Source organism: Cuculus canorus, chromosome 12, assembly GCF_017976375.1.
Source record: "Cuculus canorus isolate bCucCan1 chromosome 12, bCucCan1.pri, whole genome shotgun sequence".
Taxonomy (NCBI): Eukaryota; Metazoa; Chordata; class Aves; order Cuculiformes; family Cuculidae; genus Cuculus; species Cuculus canorus.
Window position 1 is genome coordinate 4,889,335 of NC_071412.1, and position 24,678 is coordinate 4,914,012.

A 24,678-nucleotide genomic window follows, 5' to 3' on the forward strand; every position below is an offset into this window, starting at 1 on the left:
ACTGAAAAAAGGTCACAAGATCAGGACCCTCCACTCAAGTTTAAGTAAGCTTGCGAACCACGCGAATTTACTTCCTCTGTAATTTTGAGTCTGTCTCTCTGCTGCCGAAGCTGACAGCACAGTTAGCTGCACCTTGAGTCATTTATACATCAGCAGAGCACAGACAAACCTTTACACAGAGCTAAGTGCAAGCGCTGTAGTGACACTCCTGTCACTTCAATACGGATCTGTAGCTCTGAGATGCAGACAGGCACATCCTACTGGGGACCAGACTAAGGAAATCAAACTCACATCGCTTATGATATGAGACAGATTCAAACGCAATTGTCCAGATGTGAAAGACTAGCTTGTTCACCTCCTTCATTAACTAACTTTGGAATCAAATCCTGGTGGTATGTTTCATTTTCACCTATATTTGCAGCATCAATATTTGCAGAAAACTTTGGACCAGATTTCAGGAGTGGAGAAGGATTTTTCTCGGTGTTTGCCATTTTTTTCCCAGCTGCCACTGGCATTCTTGCAGGAGCCAATATCTCAGGAGATCTGGAAGTACGTATTTCATTAATTTCATAATACTAGCTGCAGGCTGAAAAAAAAAGAATGAGAAAACAAATTGTGAATCAACACTGTATTCTGTTTTAGATATCTGGTTAATATTTAAAACCATCAATTCTCATGTTTTCTCATAACGTATTATGGCTATTTGCAGAAATTACTGCATTCAGATTTGGGTTGCTATGTAATTAAAAAGCATGTTTCAATAATCTGTAATAATACATCATTAGTGGTCCATTAGGAGCACATGGCATGGGAGAAATTACATGTGTATCTCTTGGTGCACCTCTTTTGCATTATCTCCTAAAATTTCATCCCTAAAAGCCTACCTGTAAAGCTCATGTTTGTACTCCCGTGAATCAGTGGAGATCGCCTCTTTCTGCTCAGGGTCATAGCAAGGACAGAACAAACAGAGCATTTAATGAAAGCAAATGTGTCCCAGTCCCATGTCACTACTGCTGCTCAAAGGAAAAGCTGCAGGTTTGCAGCTGTGAAAAATAAAAGAAGTCTGGAAAGAAAGGGAAAGGGGACCCAAAGGTCCCCATTGTCTTGCTGTGGCCATTCTGTCAGGTCCCCACTTTCTTCTTGCAGTGTAACAGTTGTACGAGATGATATTTCCAGTATCTAAAGATACTGGTATGTTAGAGACAGGAATTAGTTTTGAGTGCCCTCTAGTTTTCATGACATTGCGCTGTGTTTTTAATGCAGAGTCTTTAAAGCTAAACATAAAGACAAAGTAATTCAAAGCTCAGCAAAGCATTTGGTAAAACACCTCTAGTAAGTGTGAAGCAATGCAACACTTCATAATATTACAAGAAATTCGGAAATGCACCAGGGGTATCTGTAACTCAAGTCTCGCAATCTAATACTGAAAAAAAAAGAAAAACAACCAAACCAACAATGAAACTCAAATGAAAACTCCCAAACCAGCAAAAAAACACCCCAAAACTAAAAAGAGGAAAAAAAGTCAACAGAAAGAAGTGGCTCACACCTTGATAACCTTCTTTGGCTTTGTCATATAGACCCGTTGTCTTGTATAACTATGGATTCAGCCAAAGGTCTGTTATTTCTGTGTTGGCACAGAAGTCGCAAGTTCACCAGATCCTATCAACCCTGACATGCAACCCCGTTTCCCTTCCCCACACTGAGTCACACGCCTCATCTCCTTTGTCTTCAGAGAACTGCTTTAGCAGCCAAGCACAGAGAGAAATGTGTAGAAACTGAGCCACTAATAGCATCTATGAGATTCCATTTTTAATTAAAAACCCAAAAATCATTGTACTTCTGTCCACTGAGACTGAATCAGCCTCACACTATCTCCATCCTTTTATCAAACACAAATAATTCCGTTGCCATACACGGTGCTGCCTATACATGGCAAGCTCCCAAAGCAGCAGCACTTCTTTCATCAGCTGTTTGAAAGAGTCTGAGCAGAGCACGGGAAGCGGTTCTCCCATTGGCTCTCTGCAGTTTTTTCAGTCTGGCAATAAGCAGATTTCTATAACCAAGTCCTCCAGGCTGCAGATTCCCTACTGAGCATGTTTAGATGCACTAGACAGGTCTAATTAAATTAACCAGCCTCTGCAGAAGCCCGAGAGTCAAGCTAAGAAGTATTTAAAAGGTGTAAAATTGACCAAAGTTTCTCTAGAATTTGTTGCGGATGCCTCCACGCATGCTTCGGCAGCTGCTACGCACCCAAGCAGTGGCCCAGTCCGAAGCCCACTTGCAGAAGCAGCTTGTCTTCCCAGTGACTGCAGTGGGGCTTAATGCAGGCTCCAGGGTGCTAACAGCATATTACATGTGCTTAATTATTGATAAAAATTAAAAGTAAGAACCTTTAGTGCTAAGATTTAAAGTTACGGTGCTTAAGACTGCAGCATGTGGCTGCAAAAAACAGTGACCTAAGACATGCACACCAGAACTGTATAAATTAAAGTCACCATGATCTGAGGGCAAAAGGTCTTATGCAGCTGAAGTGACTTTGCAATTATTTTTCAGCTCAATAAATCCTTACCTCATTTAAAAATTATATTAATTATTAACACAGTTAAGTCATTCATCCGTGTTTCACATGACACTCCAAATTTGTATTTTGGTTTTTTTTCCCATGCAAGAAGCATAGCTGTAAAAGTCTGTGGCTTAAAATGTATTCCATGTATCTTTGACTTAACCTTGCTAGTATTAAAATCCCCTTTAAAATTACAATGTATAAAGCAGATTTTTGGACTCTTTCTTACAGTGGCATTATTTAAGCTGATATTATTGTGAGCCAGTCTATAAGCATTATAACCCAGCCTTATTAAATTATATAAATTAAAAATCAAAACAGTGAAAGAAAGAAGCCTGTTGTCAAGACACAATTAACAATTACTAGTGGTTAATCACAAAAGGACTGTATTCTGTACAGGGTGACCATCTGCACCCATCCTACCAATTAACCAAAACCGGTCCAGTCCCGTCATCCACAGGATATCGATGGTTAGTTCATTAACTGTTTGCCCATAATGTCATTAAACATTAAAATGAAGCCCATTGCAATGTAAAGAGAGTTTGAAGCTCCCAGAAATGCAGAGCTTGGGACTCTCGTGCTGCTATGTGACCTCTGCTCCTGCTGAAGATCCGCCACTATGACCACGATAGGATCACTGCACCACAGAACTACCTCTCTATCTACATGGCAGGACAGGAAAAGTTGGTGCAGGTCTAAATGATAACAATCTACCATCTAAAGGTATCTTCATAGCACAGTGCGTCAGGACTCCGTAGTACACAAATGCAGTCAGAGTGCAGCACACAAACTCACAGTGTTTTTTGGGTCACTGCTTTGTTTTAAGGATCCCCAAAGTGCGATACCCAAAGGAACAATGTTGGCCATTCTGATTACAACAATTGCTTACATCGGCGTTGCAATATGCGCAGGTAAGTACAGAACCTCTGCTTCATGTCTTAATTTATACAGTTAAAGCTGTAAAGCCTGATGTGCAAATGAATGATTAACCTCCCTGCTTTGTTATCCTGCATATGTAGAGATAGTGGTTTTGATTTTATTGTACGCAAAAACCACTGGGGAGAAAACCAGCAATCAACAGAAACAAAGGTCTCTTTGGCAGCTGGATTTTCATATAACTTGTATGGTTACTTTTGCATTTGATTCAGTGACAAACGCCACTAGCGTACAGCATCCATCAGCACAGTAAGGATTAAAGGAAGCTCTGATCAATCTACTGATCTTTTGTTCCTCATTCACATTGAAATTTTGCATGGCTTCTACTTGCTCTCACCATCCTTACTGAGCACTCATGGCTACCAGGTAACACACACATGTTTTACGTTATATGTCAAAGACAGAAATCAATTGCCTGTCTTACAGAAGATGCACTACGTGACTAAGCGCTCTACAATATTGGAATGTGAGGTAACAAAACGGACACGAGAGTAAAAAGGAGATCTGTACTGAAACCATGAACAGTGTTGGAGGAATATGCAATTAAATTCTCATTATATGGGTGTAATAAATCTCTGCTCAAGAAAAAGATTTTTCTTTTTCTATTTTAATAGTTTTATAAGAATGAATGTTGTAAATTATGCTTTTTCTTATAAGCAAATACCTCAACACTGCATGAAAGTCCTGCGGGTGTACTCCCTTTTCTGGGAGATGAAACTCAAGCCTTTCTGACTTTTGCGGTTCTTTTACTTTTCGCAAAAGGCAGAACACTCAATTCAAGCTGCAGCTCAGATTATTGCACTATTTGGATCTAAATTTCCCTTGCAATTACAGTTGAAGCAGTTGTTCTTTACTTTTTATTATAAATCTGTGTTAATGCATTGTTCTGTTCTCACAAGCAATAGCTGTATTTCAAGTTCAGAGCTGAATACTTTTCAGTGCAATACCTTTTATTTTCTTTCTGTTTGCATATTGGTTTGCTAAATAGATAATGACTACTCTGGGACTCTCAATAACAATGGGTTTTATATATTTGAAGATAACATACAAACAGATTTTGGTCACTAAAATTGTTGTGATCAGCACTCTAAGTTAACTCAATATGTTTATTTTTATTTCTGATGGCAAACAGAAAAAAGACAGTATCAATATTAATAGAAATGAAAAAAACTACTTCTGTTTGAAGCTTTTCTCACCATATTGGTATCAGGAGGGCTATGATAATTTGAACAGCTGAGAGTGTGGGTCTCTAAAGCAATTGTGTGTCCTTGTTAAATGGAAAAAAAGCGTATACTAGACCCAAGACCCTCACTGACCCGTTTCCTTTGAATACTGGCACTTGTAAAAGTGCTCAGAGGCAGACAATATACTTCTAAGTTAGTTAATTTATTGTTGATCTCCATCTGGTTATCTACTCTCAGAAAAATGTTCATCCTCATTAGTCAATTGGCTGATTATTTAAAAAGTAAGAGAAGTAAATCTTTGCTTAAAGAGAACACAAGAAATTAAGCCACCATGCAGGGAAAGTAATGTCTGCCCAATGAAACGTTGCTCTTTGGGATGAGATTAAGGCAGCAGTCGTGCAAAATGTACACCAACTAAGAGTTGAAGCATGGCAAGAACATTCTTCCAATGTCACAAGGAAAGAAAATAATAATATAAAAAATAAACAATATAAAATAAAAAAATATTAAAAATAAATAATATAAAATAAAAAATAATATAAAAATAAATAATATGAAAAATAAAAAATATATCATTATTTCCACAGCCTCCTGTGTTGTACGAGATGCTACTGGGAACATCAATGATACAGTTGTACCTGGAATGAGCTGCAATGGATCATCTGCTTGTGGCCTAGGCTATGATTTTTCCAGATGTGCAAGTCAGCCATGTGATTATGGGCTGATGAATAATTTCCAGGTTTTAATGAGATAATATGTATAATTCTAAGAAATGTATGAATACATAAGTACAAACATACAAAATCATTATTTGCTGACAACAAACTGCAACAGGACTTCCACCTTTACCTAAAAAAAGTAAAAAGCTGTAGGAATAGTGAAAGGGAAAAGTCTCCTGCATTCCACACTACCTTCATCCTGCCTGTCACTAGGGTTCCAGGCACTCCGGTATGGTCTTTGACTCCTCTGTCAACAAGTACCATGAAGCAGTATAGGCTGTAACATCTTCAGATTCCAAATCTAGACTTATTAGAGACCTCAGGAGCTCCTGTAGGATGAGCAACTCATCCCCTTGCTCTTTACACACGGATGTGATTTTACCCCAGGTGTGCTGTGGTCACTGTTAAAGGCAAAAAAAAAAAGGAGTTCTGACTTCTTTTTAAAAAGTCCTCAAAAATAGTTGAGTGAAAAATCAAGTGAGAAGTGATGTGGTCTTTCTCCTAGGACAGAGACCGTTTGCCATTTTTAGTCTTCAAAATAAAGCTTAGGGAAAGCATCAAAGTCAAGCTGTTCGTCTGCAGCCTCACAAGCACAGGTCCCGGGTGTCTGTTCAGCCCCTGTGCTCACCACCCACCTGCGCCGCTTTTCAACTCGCCATTCCTACTGTTTAAAGTCACTTGCTTTCTTCCCAGCTGGCTCTGCTAAATGACAGGGCTGGGTAACCACCTTAAAAGAGATACACTGTCCCTGTCACAGACTACTTTTCCTTCCTTTCTTGAATGCTTGCCATCCTCACTCCCATCTCAGTTCAGCTGCCCAAACCCAGGGCAACCCTTAAAATCAGTGACCTCTACAACAATAAACAGAGTTTCACTTCTTGCATTTATCTTTGCCAGAATAAAGTCAGATAAAAACCCATCTTTATCTGACAAAACTCCAGAATGAACTGGTTTCTTTCTGGACTACTTCCGACACACTGGAAAGCAACCGCATTGGTTCACTTCATCTTTCAGCTTCCTTGTGTGATGCTTCTCAACAGCCCTTTTGCTTCAGTGGTCGGAGAGGTCAGCGCAGCACCTCAGGGAGGGCTGAAGGAGCCCTGACAGCAACAATCGTTACTGTTTGCAGGTCCGCTGTTATACCAGCACAATCAGGCATTTTCTCCCTCTTTTTTTTTTAAGCCACATTAAGTAATTAAGGAAGAAATAACCCAACCCAAAGCAAAGAACATGCCTCCAACTACATGTCGTACTTTGGTGCTTTTGGTATCTTTTCCATTTTCCCTTCTTGCTACAAGCTGACTTACCCATCAAGTAACTTACCCATCAAGTAACTTACCCATCAAGTTACTTACAGCAACCAGTTGGTAAAGCAGGTGAGATAATCACCCAGAGTACTCTCCTGCCAGTGCAGACAGCTCCAGACTTGTATAACAGTTTGGCTACACCTTCATTGCTTTTTACTTAAACAGGAGTAATAGTATTTCCTTACTTCACAGCTGGTTTGTAGTATATTGAATTTAGAACCATGAAAAGCAGAGACACATAGAAACACAGCACTTAAATAGGTCTGTGATCAAAAAGTGTATCCAAATGCCAGCCTGACTACTCTTTTTTCCCTAAAGGTGATGAGCATGGTGTCTGGCTTCGGTCCTCTCATCACAGCTGGCATCTTTTCTGCTACTTTGTCATCAGCTCTAGCATCCCTTGTCAGCGCACCCAAAGTTTTCCAGGTAAAATTAAACTATCCATTTCCTGATACCCTATTTTACTCCAAAGACATACAATTGCGTTAAACTCTATGTGCCGGATGCGATATATACTGAAACAACACTGAAACGTGGGAAGAAGAGGCAGGTAAAAGAGTATGCAAAGTGTTTTTCAACAGAAATAGGCACCTCGTACAGGGGTGAGCACTTTAGAATCACAGCGTTCCTTTGGTCAGAGCTCAGCTTTGCTGCAGGAGGGGGGGATGTACCTGTGCATGTTACAGATAGCTTCGAGGCTCCCTTCAGGACATCTATCTCCTTACAGAAAACCATCCCCTAAGTACAGTGTTGGTGGGAATACGCGGGAGCCCTCAGGACCATAAGATTCAGCTGCTGGCAGGTGCATCCGAACAGCCTGTCCAGAACGGATAGCAACGGAGACAGAATAGGAACAGAGGGCATAGAACAGAAAGAAAACCTGTGCAACTTACACCAAGCCACTGATTTGTGCTTCAGTTTCCTCCAATTTAGACTCTATTTAGCTATTCCACTGATTTTTTCTACAAGCATTGAATAAGTATTAAATGCCTGTGATTCTGTTTTCCTGCTCTATAATAATATAGCAAGATATTGGCTTATCACCTTATTTGAATGTTTATATGCCATAGCAGCAGATGTACTTGAAGCATGAAGATAGATTTAAATTTTGTTTAGCAAAAACCTAGCAAGTTGTCACTTAGAGACAGTGAACTTCTGATGCAAGAAAGCACTGCTTAACAGAATTAAATTCCCATTTCTCTCCCAGGCTCTTTGCAAGGACAATGTCTACAAAGGGCTCCACTTTTTTGCCAAAGGATACGGAAAAAACAATGAGCCCATCAGAGGATATGTTCTCACTTTTTTGATTGCGATGGCATTCATTTTGATTGGTTTGTATATTGCTACGCAACTGCTATAATCTCCTGAAATTATATAAACTGATATTTTAATACAATTATTAGCTATGGTTAGCAAAACTTCCAGTCAAATAAGCTCTGACATAAGTCCAAGCATACTCAAAGCCCTGGTACCAAGTTCATTATCCTTAAAGAAGGCAAAAAGAACCCCATGGGGACTCTAGTAATATCTCAGTGCCACTGCAGCTTAGTTTTCAAAGACATGGAGTAGGTGCAATTCCTGTTCATTCTGCTGGCACAGGGCAGCTCTTAGAACTGTATCAAATAAGGCCAAATCACTAACTTTGAAAATCGTCTTCCAGTTTAAATTGCACATAGCTCTGAGGTAATTTTGAGATAATTAGAAAGCCTCCTCTGCCAGGCCTTCCCTGCAGGCAGCTCCAGAGCAAACACCAGTTTGCCAGCACTGGTTGCAGAAAATGCCAGCTACCACATTTAGGAATGGGGGGCTTTTAAATTGTTTTTTTTTCCAAAAGCTGAAATTCCAGCTGTGTGACACAAAGTAAATGGGAATTTTAGTAGAGAGAATTCAGATTGTCATTTAAAAAGTAAAAGAATACATTTTAGCTGTAAGGCATTTGTGCAAAGCATCTGTCCTCTCAATTATGTATTTAAAATTCTGAAATTTACACCAGATCTACATCATAAAGAGACAGTCTGCAAAATCGGAGATCAAATAAAACCTCGCATAGCACATAATATTATTAACATCAGTATCAGCAGACACCACTTAATATGAATGAAGGTATATCAAGGTGGCCTTAAATTAGTAGCACAGGAAAATCCCCAGGCTCTCCCAGGCTGACAAATGCAGGCAGTGCCCAGATTTAATGGACTGTCAGGAAAAAGCTATCCAACAATCTAGGAAACTGGTGCCTGTGTCTGACTTGTGTGTGTGTGTCTTGCAGCTGAACTGAATACCATCGCTCCCATCATCTCCAATTTCTTCCTGGCTTCATACGCTTTGATTAATTTCTCCTGCTTTCACGCCTCATACGCAAAATCTCCAGGTGAGTCTGCATTCACCAGTGATTTAAACACGGGCTTCATAGCCTGCTCTCTGCAAGTTTTTGACTGTATGTGAGAGAAACCTGCAGTACCTGTAAAATATCTAATCTATGTGACCTGAGGTTTTATTGCTGCCATTGAATATGATGACATTTTATTTATCTCTAAAAGATAAAAATAATAGCTCTAGTCCTTACATTCCCTACAGTTGTACAGGATGAAAAAGACTTTGGTCGATCCCACTGGAGCAGTAAAACTCCTCTTCAGGTTGTTTTTCTCCCCTCGCTATCACACAGCATGGGTGGATAAAAACCTATGCCAACTCTCAGCACATAAAGTAAGGAAGGTGTAGCAGGAGCTGTTATGCCCTTCTCCTCCATATCTACAGTGAAATTAGCAATAAAGTTCATAAGAACAGTAATTGTCTTAGAAGTGATAATGCTTGGAAGTGAACATGTAGAACAAGAACAGGTCCACCAAGCCACATCAACAAGAGCTCCGCAGTGGCAAGTAGCTGAACTGTAGGGTGAAGCACAACAAGGTCCAGTTCAAGGGTTATTTCAGAGCCCCTGTCTACATTTGTGCAGCAAAGGAACGTACTGTCTTTCAGACTTGTGTGTTGCCACAACAGAAAAATTCTCATCATCTTCATGAACAAAGGGGTGACACCCAAAGGACCAAAGTCAATCAGTTGAGCAGCATTGTTTTTGGCACACAGGAAAGATAATTTCCTGCTCCTGTGAATCAATTACTCAATTCGAGAAGCAAGGAATACATTTTTGATTTCCATTGTGAAGAAACTGCAGTAGTGACATAAATCCTGCATCAACTCCCTGCCTATAGATCTGCATGGTGCCATTTGTTCAGAAAAGAGGAGCGCTTCTAATTGCCTACACAGCTGAACAAATGCAGATCTGCACTACAAGGCCTCGGAGCAGAGTAAAAATTACCTCTGCAGACTTCACGTGCACGCATCTGACGCTACTCTGCCACTACTTCACATTTCAGACCAAACTGCAGCCGTTTTTCTTTTCTCATTTCCTCCAGTTCATTTCTGCCAATTCACAGTGATAGACTACAATAATTGCGAGGCTGCAGGACAGCTAATTTCTTCACAGCAGGACCCTCCCGTTCCCTCATTACAAAGATGATCCAAGATAGGGTTGCTCAGCCTCTTCTTGTATCTTCCGTGCTTTTTCCATCTCCAAAGTATCTGCTCCGAAGAACACCTGGCAGAGACCTGCAAACCATAGAGGCTCACTGCTTGCTTCATCATTTTAATTGCTAGCAGGGGACGGATTCAGTATTGCAGCTGAAAAGCAGCAGGAATAATATCTTTTTAAAGTTAATTGCAAATGATTTTATTTTGCTGCAGTGAGGCCAGGCAATTTTCAAGTTAAAGACAGGTGCACTTACAGTATGGGGATAAACTCTCCGCTCAGTAAGTGTTTAGCTCCCATTAATAAGTTCTACGCATATGAATCAAAAGGACACAGTAGCCAATTACCTAGAATTACAAGAAAATCTAATTTCGGTTCTGAACCAGTGAGCTTTAATTTGGCAAAACCACATATGAACAGAATAGTTACTTAAAGCCAGGCTGGAGAAAGGAGTAGGAAAGGGTTTGCAGTAAAAGGCTTGTAAGAGCCAGTACTCTATAGGCATAGAAACCTACACAGCCAACACCTGAGAGCGTTGTTGATATTTATGATGCCTGAGAAATGGCACATACCACTCCCACCCCTTCTGACAGAGCCTAAACAAATTGCACATGGGTTTGGAGGCACAAAATCAGTGAATCAGCATTTGATCAATATTTTTTACGCTCTTCCAACTTCCTCAATTCTCTTTTAAACAGGTTGGAGACCTGCATTCAGATATTATAATATGTGGGTGTCACTGTTTGGAGCCTTTTTGTGCTGCGGTGTCATGTTTGTCATCAACTGGTGGGCAGCGCTCATCACTTATGCCATTGAGTTCTTTCTATATATTTATGTAACATACAAGAAGCCAGGTAAGGCCATAAAATACTATTATTTTGTGTATATGCTATGCAGCCAGACAGCATTTTACAGGAATTAATTCTGCTTGTAGAATTAGACGTTACTTTTTCTCTGATACCTTTCTTTAGAGTGAAGACTGGCACGTTCCATTAAATCTCACTCTATATAATATAGAGTAAGATGATAGTTTGGTGAAATTTTGCACATTCAACAAACACTTCAAGTACGGTTTAGGGATTTGTGTAAACATAACAGCACACCAGTTTATCCTTACCTTGTCTTTACTACATTTGGGCTTTTACTTGATTATCACTCTTTTTTTTTTTTTTTCCCACCCACACATATAATCTGATCTGAATTTTGCTGCGCTCTTCAATGACTCATCTGGGGTCTTCACTCAAAATGTAAACTCGCTGCCCATTATACAATTAAAATGCAAGCTGAATAACTCGTGAACTGATCACCCTCCAGCACCTCCCTGAAATTCCTCAGTAAATCGAGAAAGACAGGCACACTTCACTGCTGGAAAAAACGACTTAGTAGCTCAGCAAATCATAGGAGCCCTCAGAAATCTGTGCGCTAATCAAATGCAGCACCAGTACGAGGCTGCGTAGTCTGGTTATTCATATCCAGGACAAAACTAACTCAGGTCCAGACTGCCGTGCTAACCATCTGAATTATTTCTGCTGTAGAAAAGAAAAATGCAAATAAAAGAGGCAAGTTGCCCAGCAGGAGGTGTGTTTTCATTGCAGTTAGCTGGGACAGCAATAGTCTGAGCCTATATTAGTCTTTTTTGTGTATGGTGCTGCAGTGTTGTGTGTCCTCCCTACCTGCGCTCTCACACCCGCTGGGATGGTCCGTGGTTCTCTTTCTGTAAATATCATCAGCTGGAGGAGAACACATCTGTCACAAGACAGTTGTCAAAAGCATTTGAGGATTTCTGCCCTAGTCTATTACCAGGGTCCTTGCTGCAAAGTTTGGTTAAACCAGCTTGAAGTTTGGTTAAATTCACTGAAGACACTGTACAAAAGCTATTTATCTCCTGCTCTCTAAATGAATGATTGTTCAGCAAGTATTTACCAGCAGTTGAAGGGTTCAGAAATGACTAATATTCCTTAGAAAAGAAGACCTTCAAACCAACCTCGACTTAATTGCACTAAGTATTAGCTTTGTGTCCCGGCATAACAGAACTTGATCTGCATTCATGCAGATCTCAAAGTGCTGAAAGCTGTTTCTTATCTGTTTCCATCCACCAAACAGCTGCACAATAACAAGAAAAGATGTATGTGCCAAAATTGGTTTTGGAGAACAATTTTTGACCTATATAGTAGAACAGAGCTAATTGCAGCTAGCAATGTTCCTTCCTAAAGGATTTAATTTGAACTTCCTGAAATTCCACACTAAATCCATGAGTCGGAGCTTTCCATTTTATACACAGTAAAAAGATACAAAGCTAATGGAACAGAGAAGAAAACAGTTTTTAAGGAAAGAACATTCCCTACAATGTTTATATAAAGTTTGAGATTATTTATTTGCATGTTTGTTTTTGCATCACAGTAGCAAGATCTATTTTATCATGAAGCACAAAGAATGATAGCTCTGTACCTAGGAAGCAAGAGAGATTATAACCTGCTTTGGCTCACAGATAACATGATTGCTGACCTTTGTGATACAACACAGGGAAAAGCTCATGGTTTAATATGCATTATTTATCTTTATTATATGCAGAAGTAAATTGGGGCTCTTCTACACAGGCTCTTTACTATATTAATGCCTTAGACAGTGCTCTGGCATTAACTACAGTGGAAGACCATGTGAAAAACTTCAGGTAAGATTTCCAATGAACAGTAGAATGGCTTATTCTAAATAAATACATCACCCAACTAAATACAACCTCTTTTTCCCTCCTAACAGACCCCAGTGCATAGCATTAACAGGAGCTCCTATGATCAGGCCTGCTCTGCTAGACATCACACATACTTTCACAAAGAACAACGGGCTGTGCATCTGTTGTGAAGTGTACACGGTAAGGTCGACTCCTATAAATCTGAAAATACAGAACCAGTGGGTGCTGCAGATCTCCAGTCCACATCGCACTCTCACTCAGCACACAATGTTCCCATTGGTGCTGACAGACGTCTGTGCAGACCATGAAAGAGATTCACACCAAGAATGAGTTTTGTCGTAAGTCTTGACAAGAAAGCAATCGGCTGATAGAGAGCCTCCTGGCAAATGCCTCATTGAGATGCATTTCAGAGTTCACAGTGGACAGACAAAAAACTGGTTTGAAAAAATAAAGCATTACAGGGAAAGATTTTATTTTTTAACAGGCACAGTAAGGCTTAGGGAAAAAAACAACCAAAACACACAAAAGAAAGCAAAAATCTTGAAGGATTATAGTGCAAGAGTCAAATTACCTAGGCGCTATCTTCATCTTTGTCACTGATTTGCAGGGTTGGGGTTTGGCAAGTAATTCAACTCTTTGCAGTGGTTTCTCCAAAACTGTAGCAACATTAATTTTGAGGATAAACATACTCTTCTGAGACCTAAAGAGAGGAGCAAAGTAAACTTCTGGTTATAAATACACAGGAAACTATGTATCTTAAAAGATGAAGATCTAGTCTCTCATTAGGACAGAACAAAAATAGATGGCATTGTAGTGTAGAGGAGAAAATGTATTTTAAATATTACAATGACCTTTTAATTTTGAAAGGGAAAAAACCAGCTCATGGCACCAAATGGGGCTGCAGAATCTAACTAATAGAGTCAGTCCAGGAAAGATAATGTATTCCTCTACAGGAGCATAGGAATAATTCATTTGATGCTGCCACATTGCAGAAAGGGACTCGAGAAGATCTATGCGTGATCCTTCCCAAACCAAATGAATCTATAAAGAATGAATGGTCCTAATTCTTCTCTACTCTAACTATTGTTAGCTTTCCCACTGCATTCAGTAAGTGTAGAACTAATCCCAACAGGATCCTGAGACTATGCAGCTTCTTAAAGTTGAGTTTCAGCAAGTTTTCTGAATTCTTAGGTGTTTCTCTAATATTAGTACTTTCTATGGAGAACTGAGATTTCACTGCTATCTATACAAAAGACTAAGTCGGTTTTCCTAGTGTAAGCATTTTCATTGTTTGTCTTTTTCTTCTTTAATTATTATTTCTTCAGCAACTTAAGCTAAATTTAATTTGAATGGTAATGTGTGACACAGTGAACCTCTGTGATTTGCAAAATAGAGGTAGAAATTGGATGATAAAATTCCTAGGGCCTATGTTGAAAAGCAGTCTACAATATATATCATAACAAATACAGCAAGACTATTTAGCCACAAATGCATATTTTGCCTCAAAAGCTGACAATGCTGCTAGCTATGCATAAAGTTTTGAGACACCACGCCAGACAGAATATATTCCATTCCTTTTTCCCAAAGGGCAGTAAGAAAATTCCCAGGGACGCAGTGATAGGTAGTTCAGAGATAGGCAAAATAAATATGGCAACAGAACATAAAGATGATTTAAAAGTTATTTGTCTCTGAGGTTGTGGCTGCACGTTGGCTCAAACAGCCAGAGTTTCTAGTAAAAACAGCTATTCTGGTTTTACTCCCTGCCTGCACTTAAATATTTTACAAGGTCAGTCTTCATTAAGTCTGCAAATTCACCGGATTCCTTGTACAACTGCACAAACAGCAACACTGCTACAGAGCAGGAGCAAAGGAGGACACAGACAGGCTGTCATCTGATGGGAGGGTGGGACCGTTCCCTGGGCCAGCAGAAACACATTGTGCAAAGCCAGTTGTGAAACTATCCTCAGGTACTCTCCTTAGAGAGACTGGGAAGAGGGGTAAGACTTTTTTTCTTCTCTCCTTGCCCACAAGGGAACTTCAATCTTATTGTTCAATTTATTATTCTCAGCTCTTCACGCTACTCTTCCAACAGCCAGATTCAAACTCTTCTCAAGTCACACCCATTAAATCCAGACAAACTTCGGTAAAATTAGGATCACCAGAGAATGTAGCACAATCTCATTAAAGGAAGATCACGTGGACTCTTCCGTCCTTCCCCTTGTACTTCCCAAATAGCCATCAGGAGTTCAAAAACATACAAAAGGGACACCACCTGAGTGAGCATCAATACACGCTACTTTTGATCAGGTCAAATCTCATTTTTTTATTATACGTATATAATTCTAATTAAAAAGACACAGACAGAAACATTACATATGAAATCTGCCAGGTTATTTCACAACTCCTTTCTCAATGCTACTTTCTGTTTTCTTAGACGGAACTAGCTGGAAAGTTTATTTGGAAAGCCTTTCCTCCTTTTCTAGCAGCCAATGTAAATTCACTGAAAGTAAATGTACTGTACACCCCATTTTCTTTCAGGAAGGTCAAAAAAAAGTTTCAGTAAGGCTGAAAAGTTTTGAAAGAAGGACTCCTTGGGTTTACATTCAAAATCACCCTTTAGAAACTGATTTTTAGTTAAGTGATTCCTCCCACACGTTTCACGGTGGAGATAATTTCTTTAGTTTAGCATTTACACTGTTCTTGAATGAGAAATAAAGTTCAAGCTTACGGTTCCTGCTATGGAGAAAAAAAAAATATCTCCCAGCTCTATTTTAACCAATTTCTCAGAGAAGCAGAAGAAGCTACTATATACTAACTTACTTTAAATGTGAAAGATTTAACTATCAATTCTGAAATATAATCTCCCAACCATGAGTTTACCAAGACTTTCTAGTTTTATATTATAGGAAACTTCTACCAATTTCCCTAGTTATCTGTGCTGTTGGAACAAAAATTACAACCTGCCAGAATCCTCAAAAACATTAGAGATTTTAAAAAGCACAAACGAATGAGTTCTGCATAAAACAAAACTCTGCAGCAAAATAAAGTTCAAATAGCTGGAACAAACCAAACTAGTATCACTTCCCAAGTTAGGCACAAAGAAATGCTTGCAGGATTCCAAGCACTTCCAAGCCAGCTCCATCCTTCCAGCACACCTGATTACTGCTTCCGTCTCTGATTTTGCTAGACATGTTCCCACAGTTTACTTTTGCTCTTCTGGTCTGCCTTGTAAAGTGAAGTCTACGTGTCCACCTGTAACACTAAAACCAGTATCTGAGACTCTTGAGTGTCCCTCTCAGTTTCATCTCCACCATAAAAGTTCTAGATTACTGATTCAGCTTCCTAAAGATAACATGAAAGGGAATAAACAAAGCCTAGTAAACCTTAAACTCAAACTTCAGAGCACCGATTTCTGAAATCAATTAAATTTCAGATACATGCTTCCCAAACTTATCTCAATCTTTCTAATGGCCACGCTTGCAAACCTCATGTTCCCCCTGGGTCTAAACTTCTAGGGACCCACTGCCCATCCTCTGTTGACAAGTCAGTGTATCATGTCTTGTAACTTGGAAATGCACATGGATTTTGTCTCATTAAATTACCAGATAATCACTGGAAGAACCTGGTGGCAAAGGCATTTTTATCTTTAATTGTGTAGCAACAACCTTTCCTCTTAGTATTAGTAGATAGGAACTTAACCATGTATATTTAGATCTGCTGAGACTTATTTACATAGTCAAGTCAGGGAGGGACTTTATTCACACTGATGTTATATCATCATATCTTAGATGTTTTTCTAAGATGTTACAGTCCGTAGTAGTCCTCCTTTCTGTCAGAATCACTATATTTAAGTAGCATTAACAGCTTCAGCCCTCTTGAACAGAACGTGAATTATGTTAGCTGCACAGTTCTTTTGAAAGGGCTGAATCTCTGTGGATCCTTCTTGGAAATGTATTTTTCTGACTCTCTCCATTCTCTCCCACAGCAGACTAGGTAACTCCTTCAAAATCACTGTGTGGTGTATAATACAAAGCCTTCTTAATAATATTTTATTGTATCATGCAGGGACCACGCAAGCTGTGTGTTAAGGAGATGAACAGTGGAATGGCAAAAAAGCAGGCCTGGCTCACAAAGAACAAAAGAAAAGCCTTTTATGCAGCAGTGGCAGCTGACAGCTTCAGAGATGGAGTCAAAAGTCTACTTCAAGTAAGCGTTTTGTTTACAGAACACGTAGAAGAGTGTTACATCAAAGCATCCCTTTATGTAAAGCATTACTGTTTACTTGTTAAGAAGTCCCATGTATATATGGATAGTGTTTTAAACAGAAAGGGCATTCTACGGGTACACGTATTTATATTACAGGTTATTTCATAACGAGATCTGGTTCTGGGCTATTGAATTGTAAGACAAGGCAGCCTGATTCTCTCCTAAATGAAAAAGAGTCCATGATAAAAAGAGGCATCTACAGGGCAACGTCTGAATGTCTATGCAGCAAACGCTTGATACACTTCAAATCAATTCTATTGTGTGGTATTATACAGTATATTAAATATCTGAGACTATTTTTGCATTCATTGAAAAATGCATAACATACATTTTCTGAAAACAGAGAGAATGCCATCTAACTAAGAGAGTCTGCAATATTTTTCTATTACTCTAAGAATACAGCAGATCATTTCCAATAGTCCGTTTAAAATGGCCTTAATGAAGGCACAGAGGCACCGTTTTCCTATTTTCATCTTCCTCTCTGTCACACATATATGAATATTTAAACATACAGGTTCTGAGGCAAAATGTAGAGAAAATTCCCATTCTTTGCACAAAATACACTGCTCAAATGACATCATTGCAAACTGAGAAGAGAATTGACTAAAATACTCTGCGTAACAGTCACCCACTGGTAGCCTACCAGGGCTCTTTGTACACTTGCTGAATGGACAGTACAATTGAGCAAGATAAAATATTATTAATAAAGATCCCTTTGTTCTATCAAAGAATCACAAGAACATTTCATCTTGGGTTTATACATTGTCTCAGTAGGAGATCCTTCTGATGTTTTTGAGAATGGTTACAGTCTGATGATCTCTTCCTTTCCATTACTACTTAAACACTGTTGCCAAATCCAACTACTGGACCACAAATAATTCCCTTCCAGCCAACAGAAAGATAACCATATCATCATTATTGCAACCTAAAAACACATGCATTCATTTGCCAAACAATTATTCATTTCAATGTAAATAGTGCAGATCTATCAGTGCTATTAAAAAAAAAAAACAACCCCACCAAGGTTCCAACAGTTTTTATCTATTTTCTTTTTGGTTGTGGGTCTCCTCCCAAAGGTTCCCAATACACTGAGTGTTTAGATTTCTATAAAAATTAGGTTAGCTGCATCTAGCTCTGACAACTCTTACTTAATCAGATTTCAGCATCCAGACCTAGTTTGGGAGGCAATCCAATGTTTTGGCAAACCATTTGTTCTTCTTGGTTTTAAACTATAATTTTATCTATAAAGCGTGCTCATTTAGTTTTGGATTACCTTTTGGAAAAATTCCATCAAACAGAACAGTGACATTTTCTAAGTTCAAGGCAAAAAATTATTCTTGAGAGAACATGCCTGCTCTGCATACCTGAGGTGCTCTGAGAGACTTCAGACCCAGTTCATCTATTGAGTATTCCAAATCTGATAAAAGCTTTATGCTATTATGTTAGAATGAGCATACAAACAGTGCTTGAACTCTCTCTTGATTCCAAGTTATTGAACCATTTTAATGAGAGCATGTCAGAAGAAATGCAAATGAATGCTAATTTAGCAAAACTACATTTCTGTCATCTAAAATCATTTATAGTTGGAATGATTTAGAGCTAATCTTTCTGCTTTATGCACGGGTATGAGCATGAAGGACATTCATGAAATGCAATCTAGTTTTAAAGTGTCTCCAGAACATTACTTCAGTTATCTTTTGCCATTACTTTTCATTTACAGTAAAAGCATGCGTGTGTACCTTCTCAAACAGTGTTTTAATATTGTTAGGCCTCGGGCTTGGGTAGAATGAAACCAAACACCTTGGTGATTGGATTTAAGAAGGACTGGAGAAGTGCCACCGCCACACAGGTTGAAAACTACGTGGGCGTTATCCAGTAAGTCATAGTTCAACATCTCCTTTTTTACTCCTCTTAGACAAGATTAAAACAGCATTTCCACACAGAATTTGATGTGTAGAAACAATGTAAGAAAACGCCTACAAATCTGTGCTCACACATGCAAGCTCTTTAACAGAAGTTTCTACCCATTAAAAAAGCACCTTGGCTCACACACTCCCAGTAAGATCTGCTTAGCAAACCCTGAGCTGATGTGAATTGACAATGCTACACAAAGAAGCTGCCCTGCTGTCAGCAATGCTTTTGCAGAACTCTGTTTTCCCAGTTTTAGTGGGCAGGAGCTCTGAGAAAAACAACCCTAATGTATATACTTAGGGAATAAGAGAACATTGTGGAATTCTTCTTTCAAGCCTAGGAGACAGAGCAAGAGCCTTGCTTCAAATCTCATGTGTGCCTAAGGCTCAGCAGCTCTGTGGGTTGGGATTTAGCCAAGAAACAGTCATTTAGAAACAGGCTTCTCACAGATTCTTGCTCAAAATTCACCTGTTAAGCTGAAATGTGTTAAAGGACAGAACCCACCCCCAGCTTTATTATTTCCTCGGAGAAAGGGGAAAAAAATTACCCAATGGCAGCCCAGTTCCTAAAGTGTGTTGTCGGAAAGACCCATTTCAGGAATAGCCTATCTGTTCCCATGCTCAATGACAATCTTGGGCAAATCCTTCTGTGATTTTACCTGGAGCAGCCTAGGCCATGGCAGTAACCTCCCTGTGAGCACTAATGATTTGCTGCTCTGCTCAAAGTAGCTTTCCTCCTTGACATGCATGATGTGAAAATGTATTTATTCTTCTTTTTCTTTCTTTTCAGTGATGCTTTTGATTTTGAGCTCGGCATGATTATTGTTAGAATTAGCCAAGGATTTGATATATCTCAGGTCCTCCAGGTTCAAGGTATGTGATGACTCAATAGCCGAATATCTATGCTGGTTACATGCTCAGCATGAGAAGGAATCTAATCGATACTCTTAGACTCACCATCTGGTTTCTAGATTAGTTCCTACACCCATAACTTCTACAGTTCCTCGTCACTCTGCAGTGTCACTCCTGCCTGAAATACCTGCTGAAGCACTGGCAGAAGGAGACCAAGCCTTGCACATTAAGAGGCTCTGTAAACCAGGGAACTCAATGCCCAAAGAACTTCCACCCCAGCCCACATTAAAGCAGCAAAATCCGCTGTCCCACAGCAACCAGTAACTCTGTGTCATGTTTTCTTCCTGTTCTTGGCACATCTTCCTCCTCCTGCCTACATGAGATCTCTGGGAGTGGCAGGAATCAGGCAGCCGCACATTTGGTACCACCTCTGCGGAATGCTGGGGCCCAGAGAGTTCCAATCCATGCAAAAATGTGGAACCCACTGTTTTCTTTTCACGTTTTTGTTTGTTCTTCCTTAGGTTAGTGGTGAATATCTTGGGAGGAAAGGGAAAACCTTCCAGCATACCACAACTATTCAGGGAGACATGCCATCTAGGTGGAAATGGTAGAGGGAGGCAGAGCACGCAGGCAGTTGCACCTAAATGAAGGGCTTCCAAGAGCCATATTACAATGGTAGCCTTCATTTTTCCGTTTCCTCTTTACTACATAGACATCTCACCGGTTTTCTTAGGTATCCTGGGGAGGGAATGACTCTATATGCAAACCCCATCAGAACAATTCTCCAGGTTTTCAGTTTTATCCTTTTCCCACTTCTTGTAAGGTTGTCCACTTGAGCAGACAGATACAGCCTAAGCCTGGACATTACTCCCAGCGTCGCTTTCTCTCCACGCCAGATAAATGTTTTGTGTTATAAATGAATTAGACATCACAAAATCTATAAACCAGGAACGCAGGCAAGGATAGAGACTGGCGATTCTTTGCTGCCGCCTGCTGTAAATCTGCCTCCACCGTGCTCGTGGTTTCCCAGAGACACAGAGACAGTGCTCAGGACTGCAGGGGAGAACACAGAAAAGACACGAGTACCTTAGCTAATTAGAAACAAAATTAACACCCTATTAAAAAGGACGGATTCTATCTAGGATGAGGCAACCCTCAAAAGCAAATCACCTCTCAGAATTAAAAGGCGCCAGAGACTCCTTTAAGAAAAAAAAAGGTAGATGAATATGCACCCAGCAGACTCTCTGGCACCTTGATGTGCATAACAGCTACAGTGCAAAACTAAAAAATCCAAACTAATCAGGCTTTTTTTTTTTCTCCCTCCTTTTGATACCTCTGAGAGATCTGTCTGTCTCTTTGCTTGCTGTAAGTCAGAAACCAAGTACTGCTAAGACACAGTAATTAGAACATCAGTGAAATGACAGCGAATACCAACCATCTTTGCAATCTTACAAACTGATAAACATTCTCCAAGAGTTAAGACACAAGGAATCAAAGAATTAGGAACATGGGGAAGAACGGGGAGAGAAAGAAAACCCTCAAATGTGCAGAAATGTTTTGAAGCAGATATAAAGTCTCTGTTGTAGGAAGAAGGGGGGAAAAAAAAGTGCCATCGTATTCTATTTATTCTATTTTATTCTATGCTACAGCATTCTCTTTAATGGAGAAGCTGAAATTTTAGTTTTGAATAAGCATTAGGTTAGTGGCTATCATCATGTCTAATAACCAGAAGCACAAGGCTGCCATGGATTCTAAAGTAAAAGAAATTATATTCTTTTCTGCTGGCAATTGAGAGTGCAAAGAGAGCTAATAATGTCTAGCTAGTGAGGGTTTGAGGCTTTTTTAAACACATAGTCTTAAATGAATTTACCTCACTCTTAGTCCAGGTATTATTCAAGTGGAAGTTTTCCTTATGAAAAAAGCTATCTGCAGGCAAATGCCTGTATCATATTAATTAGTGTCTCACCATAATATATTCCGCAATAACATGTGGTACCTTTTTCTAGCGAAAGTCTAATATTGCTAAGATTAAATTGTTCTTTTATATTACTGAATTTACAGAACTGGACAGCTAAATCTTAAATCTTTGTGGCAAACGCTGGAAAAAAAATCAAAATGCTAAGAATATTTCAGCATGGAAACTGATGGCATATTCAGGACCTTTATGTATTTCTTAGAATCTATAAGTCCAAAGCCATGTGATCTTGCCCTTGAGAACAGAAACTCAAGGGCAAGAACACCATATATCAGCTTTTCACTTTAGGAAAACAGCTCTACTAATGTGTTTTCAAATTCTTGGGTAAAGAAACCAAACCAACCAACTCACAAACATAACTCAATAAATAGAATCTCCTGTAACTATAAAACACAGTAATACTGAATTTGATCTGGAAGAGGAAATCTGAGAGCAGCTGATTAGCACTTTAGTATACACCGCTGCTGTAGGCATGGGCACCATAAATTAGGGCTTACAGAGATTAATTCGGCTTCCTCCTCCCTAGTGGCTTGCAAGGAAAAATCTTTTAAAGGAGTTTTTCCTCCCAGCAGCTTTACATTGTGTACAAAGTACCACAACAGCAATTACATCAGCACTGATATAATTTCAGTAAATTATTTTATTTAAAATAAAAAGTGACGTGTAACCAGTTCCTTTACTTTTCCCAATATACAGAGGAATTAGAGAAGCTGGAGCAGGAAAGATTGGCACTGGAAGCTACTATTAAAGAAAATGATTTCGAAGAAAGAAAAAGTGGCATCTGTGGATTATTCAAAAAAGCCACCATGCTCAATATCTCAAAAAGTGAAACAAAAAAGGGTAAGTTCCAAAATGACAACTTCTCCCTGACCCTTCAACGCACCACATTTTCACCAATATGCAAACTGGACTTTGATTCCATACCAAAACTCCTGAGGCACACAAAAGCCCCTGGCACAGGACCTGCCCTGGGCAAACCGGCCCTGGCTGCCAGAACAATGCCATGGAGAAAGGAGTGAGCATCTGCTGCTGGTAGGACACAATTAACTGCTTTCCTCCCTCGTTTGCTAGATGAGTTGCTCAGCTCAGCTGATGTTGAATTCTATTTGTCAAGAATAGCACCTGGTTAGTAAAGTTTGAGGAATACAGAACAAGCTGGGGGTTGTTTTGTTGGTTTCTTCTAGCATTTTTATTTTTTATACAGAGGCCTTTTTTCTCCTCTTTAAAGAAAACAGGAACATATGCACAATATTCAGGGAACAACCAATCTAACATTATACAACATACACACACAAATCCAGTAGCCAGCTGAAAACCAGGTAAAAATAGCACTGCTGCTCTATATTCCAAGCATAATTTCATAAAAATGCACAAATGAAGGTGGTAAAAGTACTGAAAGTACATATACAGCATGCTGTCAAATAACTAATTAACCCATAAACCGAATATAGAGGGGATGAAGTGAAAATTACATTTCAGATAGAGTAGAAAGATACACACATACAGACAGAATTAAAGGTCTCATTTCACAATTGCTAGGCTGTAATGATAATGACCCACCTGAAGCCACGCTTGTACGCAGACAAGTATTTTCAGAATTTTCACCTGCAGAGATTATTACATCTGGCTGTGCATGCAGCTCCCACAGGTATCGAGAAGATCTACAAACTGAAAACATAAAATGTCGTTATTCTTTACTTGGCAGACTTCAGTTCATTTTGCAGGCTTCAGTAAATATATTTTTATAACAAATACCACAAAAATGTGCACCCCTCTTTCAACTACCCTTTTCAATTTAGTGCAGAAAGGCATAAAGGAAATATATATTACACGCTTCAGCTCTATATACCAGACAGATGATGTTAATAAATACCTCTACCTCTCCATTTTGCTTATACATTCATCCTCCCAGAATTGTTGCATCTTCCAACATAGATGCTATTAACTATACAGGAAAGCCAATAACTGCTTTAGAACTATCCTGTCCACCCTCTAGAAATAGAGGAAAGCCAAACAAAGCATTTTCAGAACCTAGCAGATCAGAGTAAAAACCTCTAAAGAAGCCTGTCTGCTCCATTTAAAGTACTGTTCTGACACCATCTCTTTGAAATCATTGAAAGAGAGGTAGTAATAAAGCCACAGGCTTCAAAAGATGGAACGAGAAAACACATTTTTAGTACACAGGCAAGGCTGTACGCTTTAAAACCAGCCAAGCAAACAGCAAGAATCAACGTTTATTTTCAATTAACAAGGACCCTCTCAAGCATAGGGAAGTCGCTGTTTATACTTATGTTTCCTGCTTTCCAGTCTTGGCTCCACCTGTGCTCTCGCTGTACCCCATTACCTCTTTGTCCACTATTACTGTGCATTTCAGGGAGCTCTGTATTTGACAACAGACCACTGAGCTTGTACGTGGTGCGGCATGATGCCGTTTACTGCCAAAAATCTATCAGGTATTTCCTAAATGCTTTTTAAGGCCTCAGTGAATTTTAGGTTAACTAAAAAGATCCAGAGAACAAATAATCAGATAACTCTTTGCAAAATGTTATAAATGAGGGACAAAGTATTACAGCAGCTTTAGTTTCTGTGTTTATTAAAGTCCATAGCATCTGCACTGTAAACTTTTTCACATTTAAAGGATAGAAATTATGTCAGAAACAGTTAATTTTCCTGAAGCTTTTTCTCTACTCGCCCCCTAAAGCTATTCGTTGCCTCACTTATCAGAAATCCTTCCACATTTTCTCTTTCTCT

General features: G+C 39.3%; 1 protein-coding gene and 1 long non-coding RNA gene across 5 annotated transcripts in view; one reads left to right on the plus strand and one right to left on the minus strand.

The window, feature by feature from the left end:
* The window catches only part of SLC12A1 (solute carrier family 12 member 1), a 53,965-nt gene that overhangs the window by 18,999 nt on the left and 10,288 nt on the right, over positions 1-24,678 (plus strand). For all 4 annotated transcript variants that reach the window (XM_009556899.2, XM_009556900.2, XM_054077673.1 and 1 more), the window contains exons 9-21: positions 422-549; positions 3,390-3,474; positions 5,271-5,422; positions 7,028-7,135; positions 7,917-8,040; positions 8,976-9,077; positions 10,934-11,089; positions 12,807-12,906; positions 12,993-13,104; positions 16,990-17,130; positions 18,959-19,065; positions 19,891-19,973; positions 22,624-22,767. In XM_009556899.2, coding sequence (XP_009555194.2) covers positions 422-549; positions 3,390-3,474; positions 5,271-5,422; positions 7,028-7,135; positions 7,917-8,040; positions 8,976-9,077; positions 10,934-11,089; positions 12,807-12,906; positions 12,993-13,104; positions 16,990-17,130; positions 18,959-19,065; positions 19,891-19,973; positions 22,624-22,767 — 1,542 coding nt within the window. The remainder of the gene's footprint in view (positions 1-421; positions 550-3,389; positions 3,475-5,270; positions 5,423-7,027; positions 7,136-7,916; positions 8,041-8,975; positions 9,078-10,933; positions 11,090-12,806; positions 12,907-12,992; positions 13,105-16,989; positions 17,131-18,958; positions 19,066-19,890; positions 19,974-22,623; positions 22,768-24,678) is intronic.
* Positions 450-24,678, minus strand: LOC128853363 (uncharacterized). Its single transcript, XR_008451869.1, has 3 exons — positions 23,488-24,678; positions 13,496-13,624; positions 450-586 (listed from the first exon to the last, which is right to left on the minus strand). It is a non-coding gene; the product is annotated as an uncharacterized LOC128853363 (long non-coding RNA).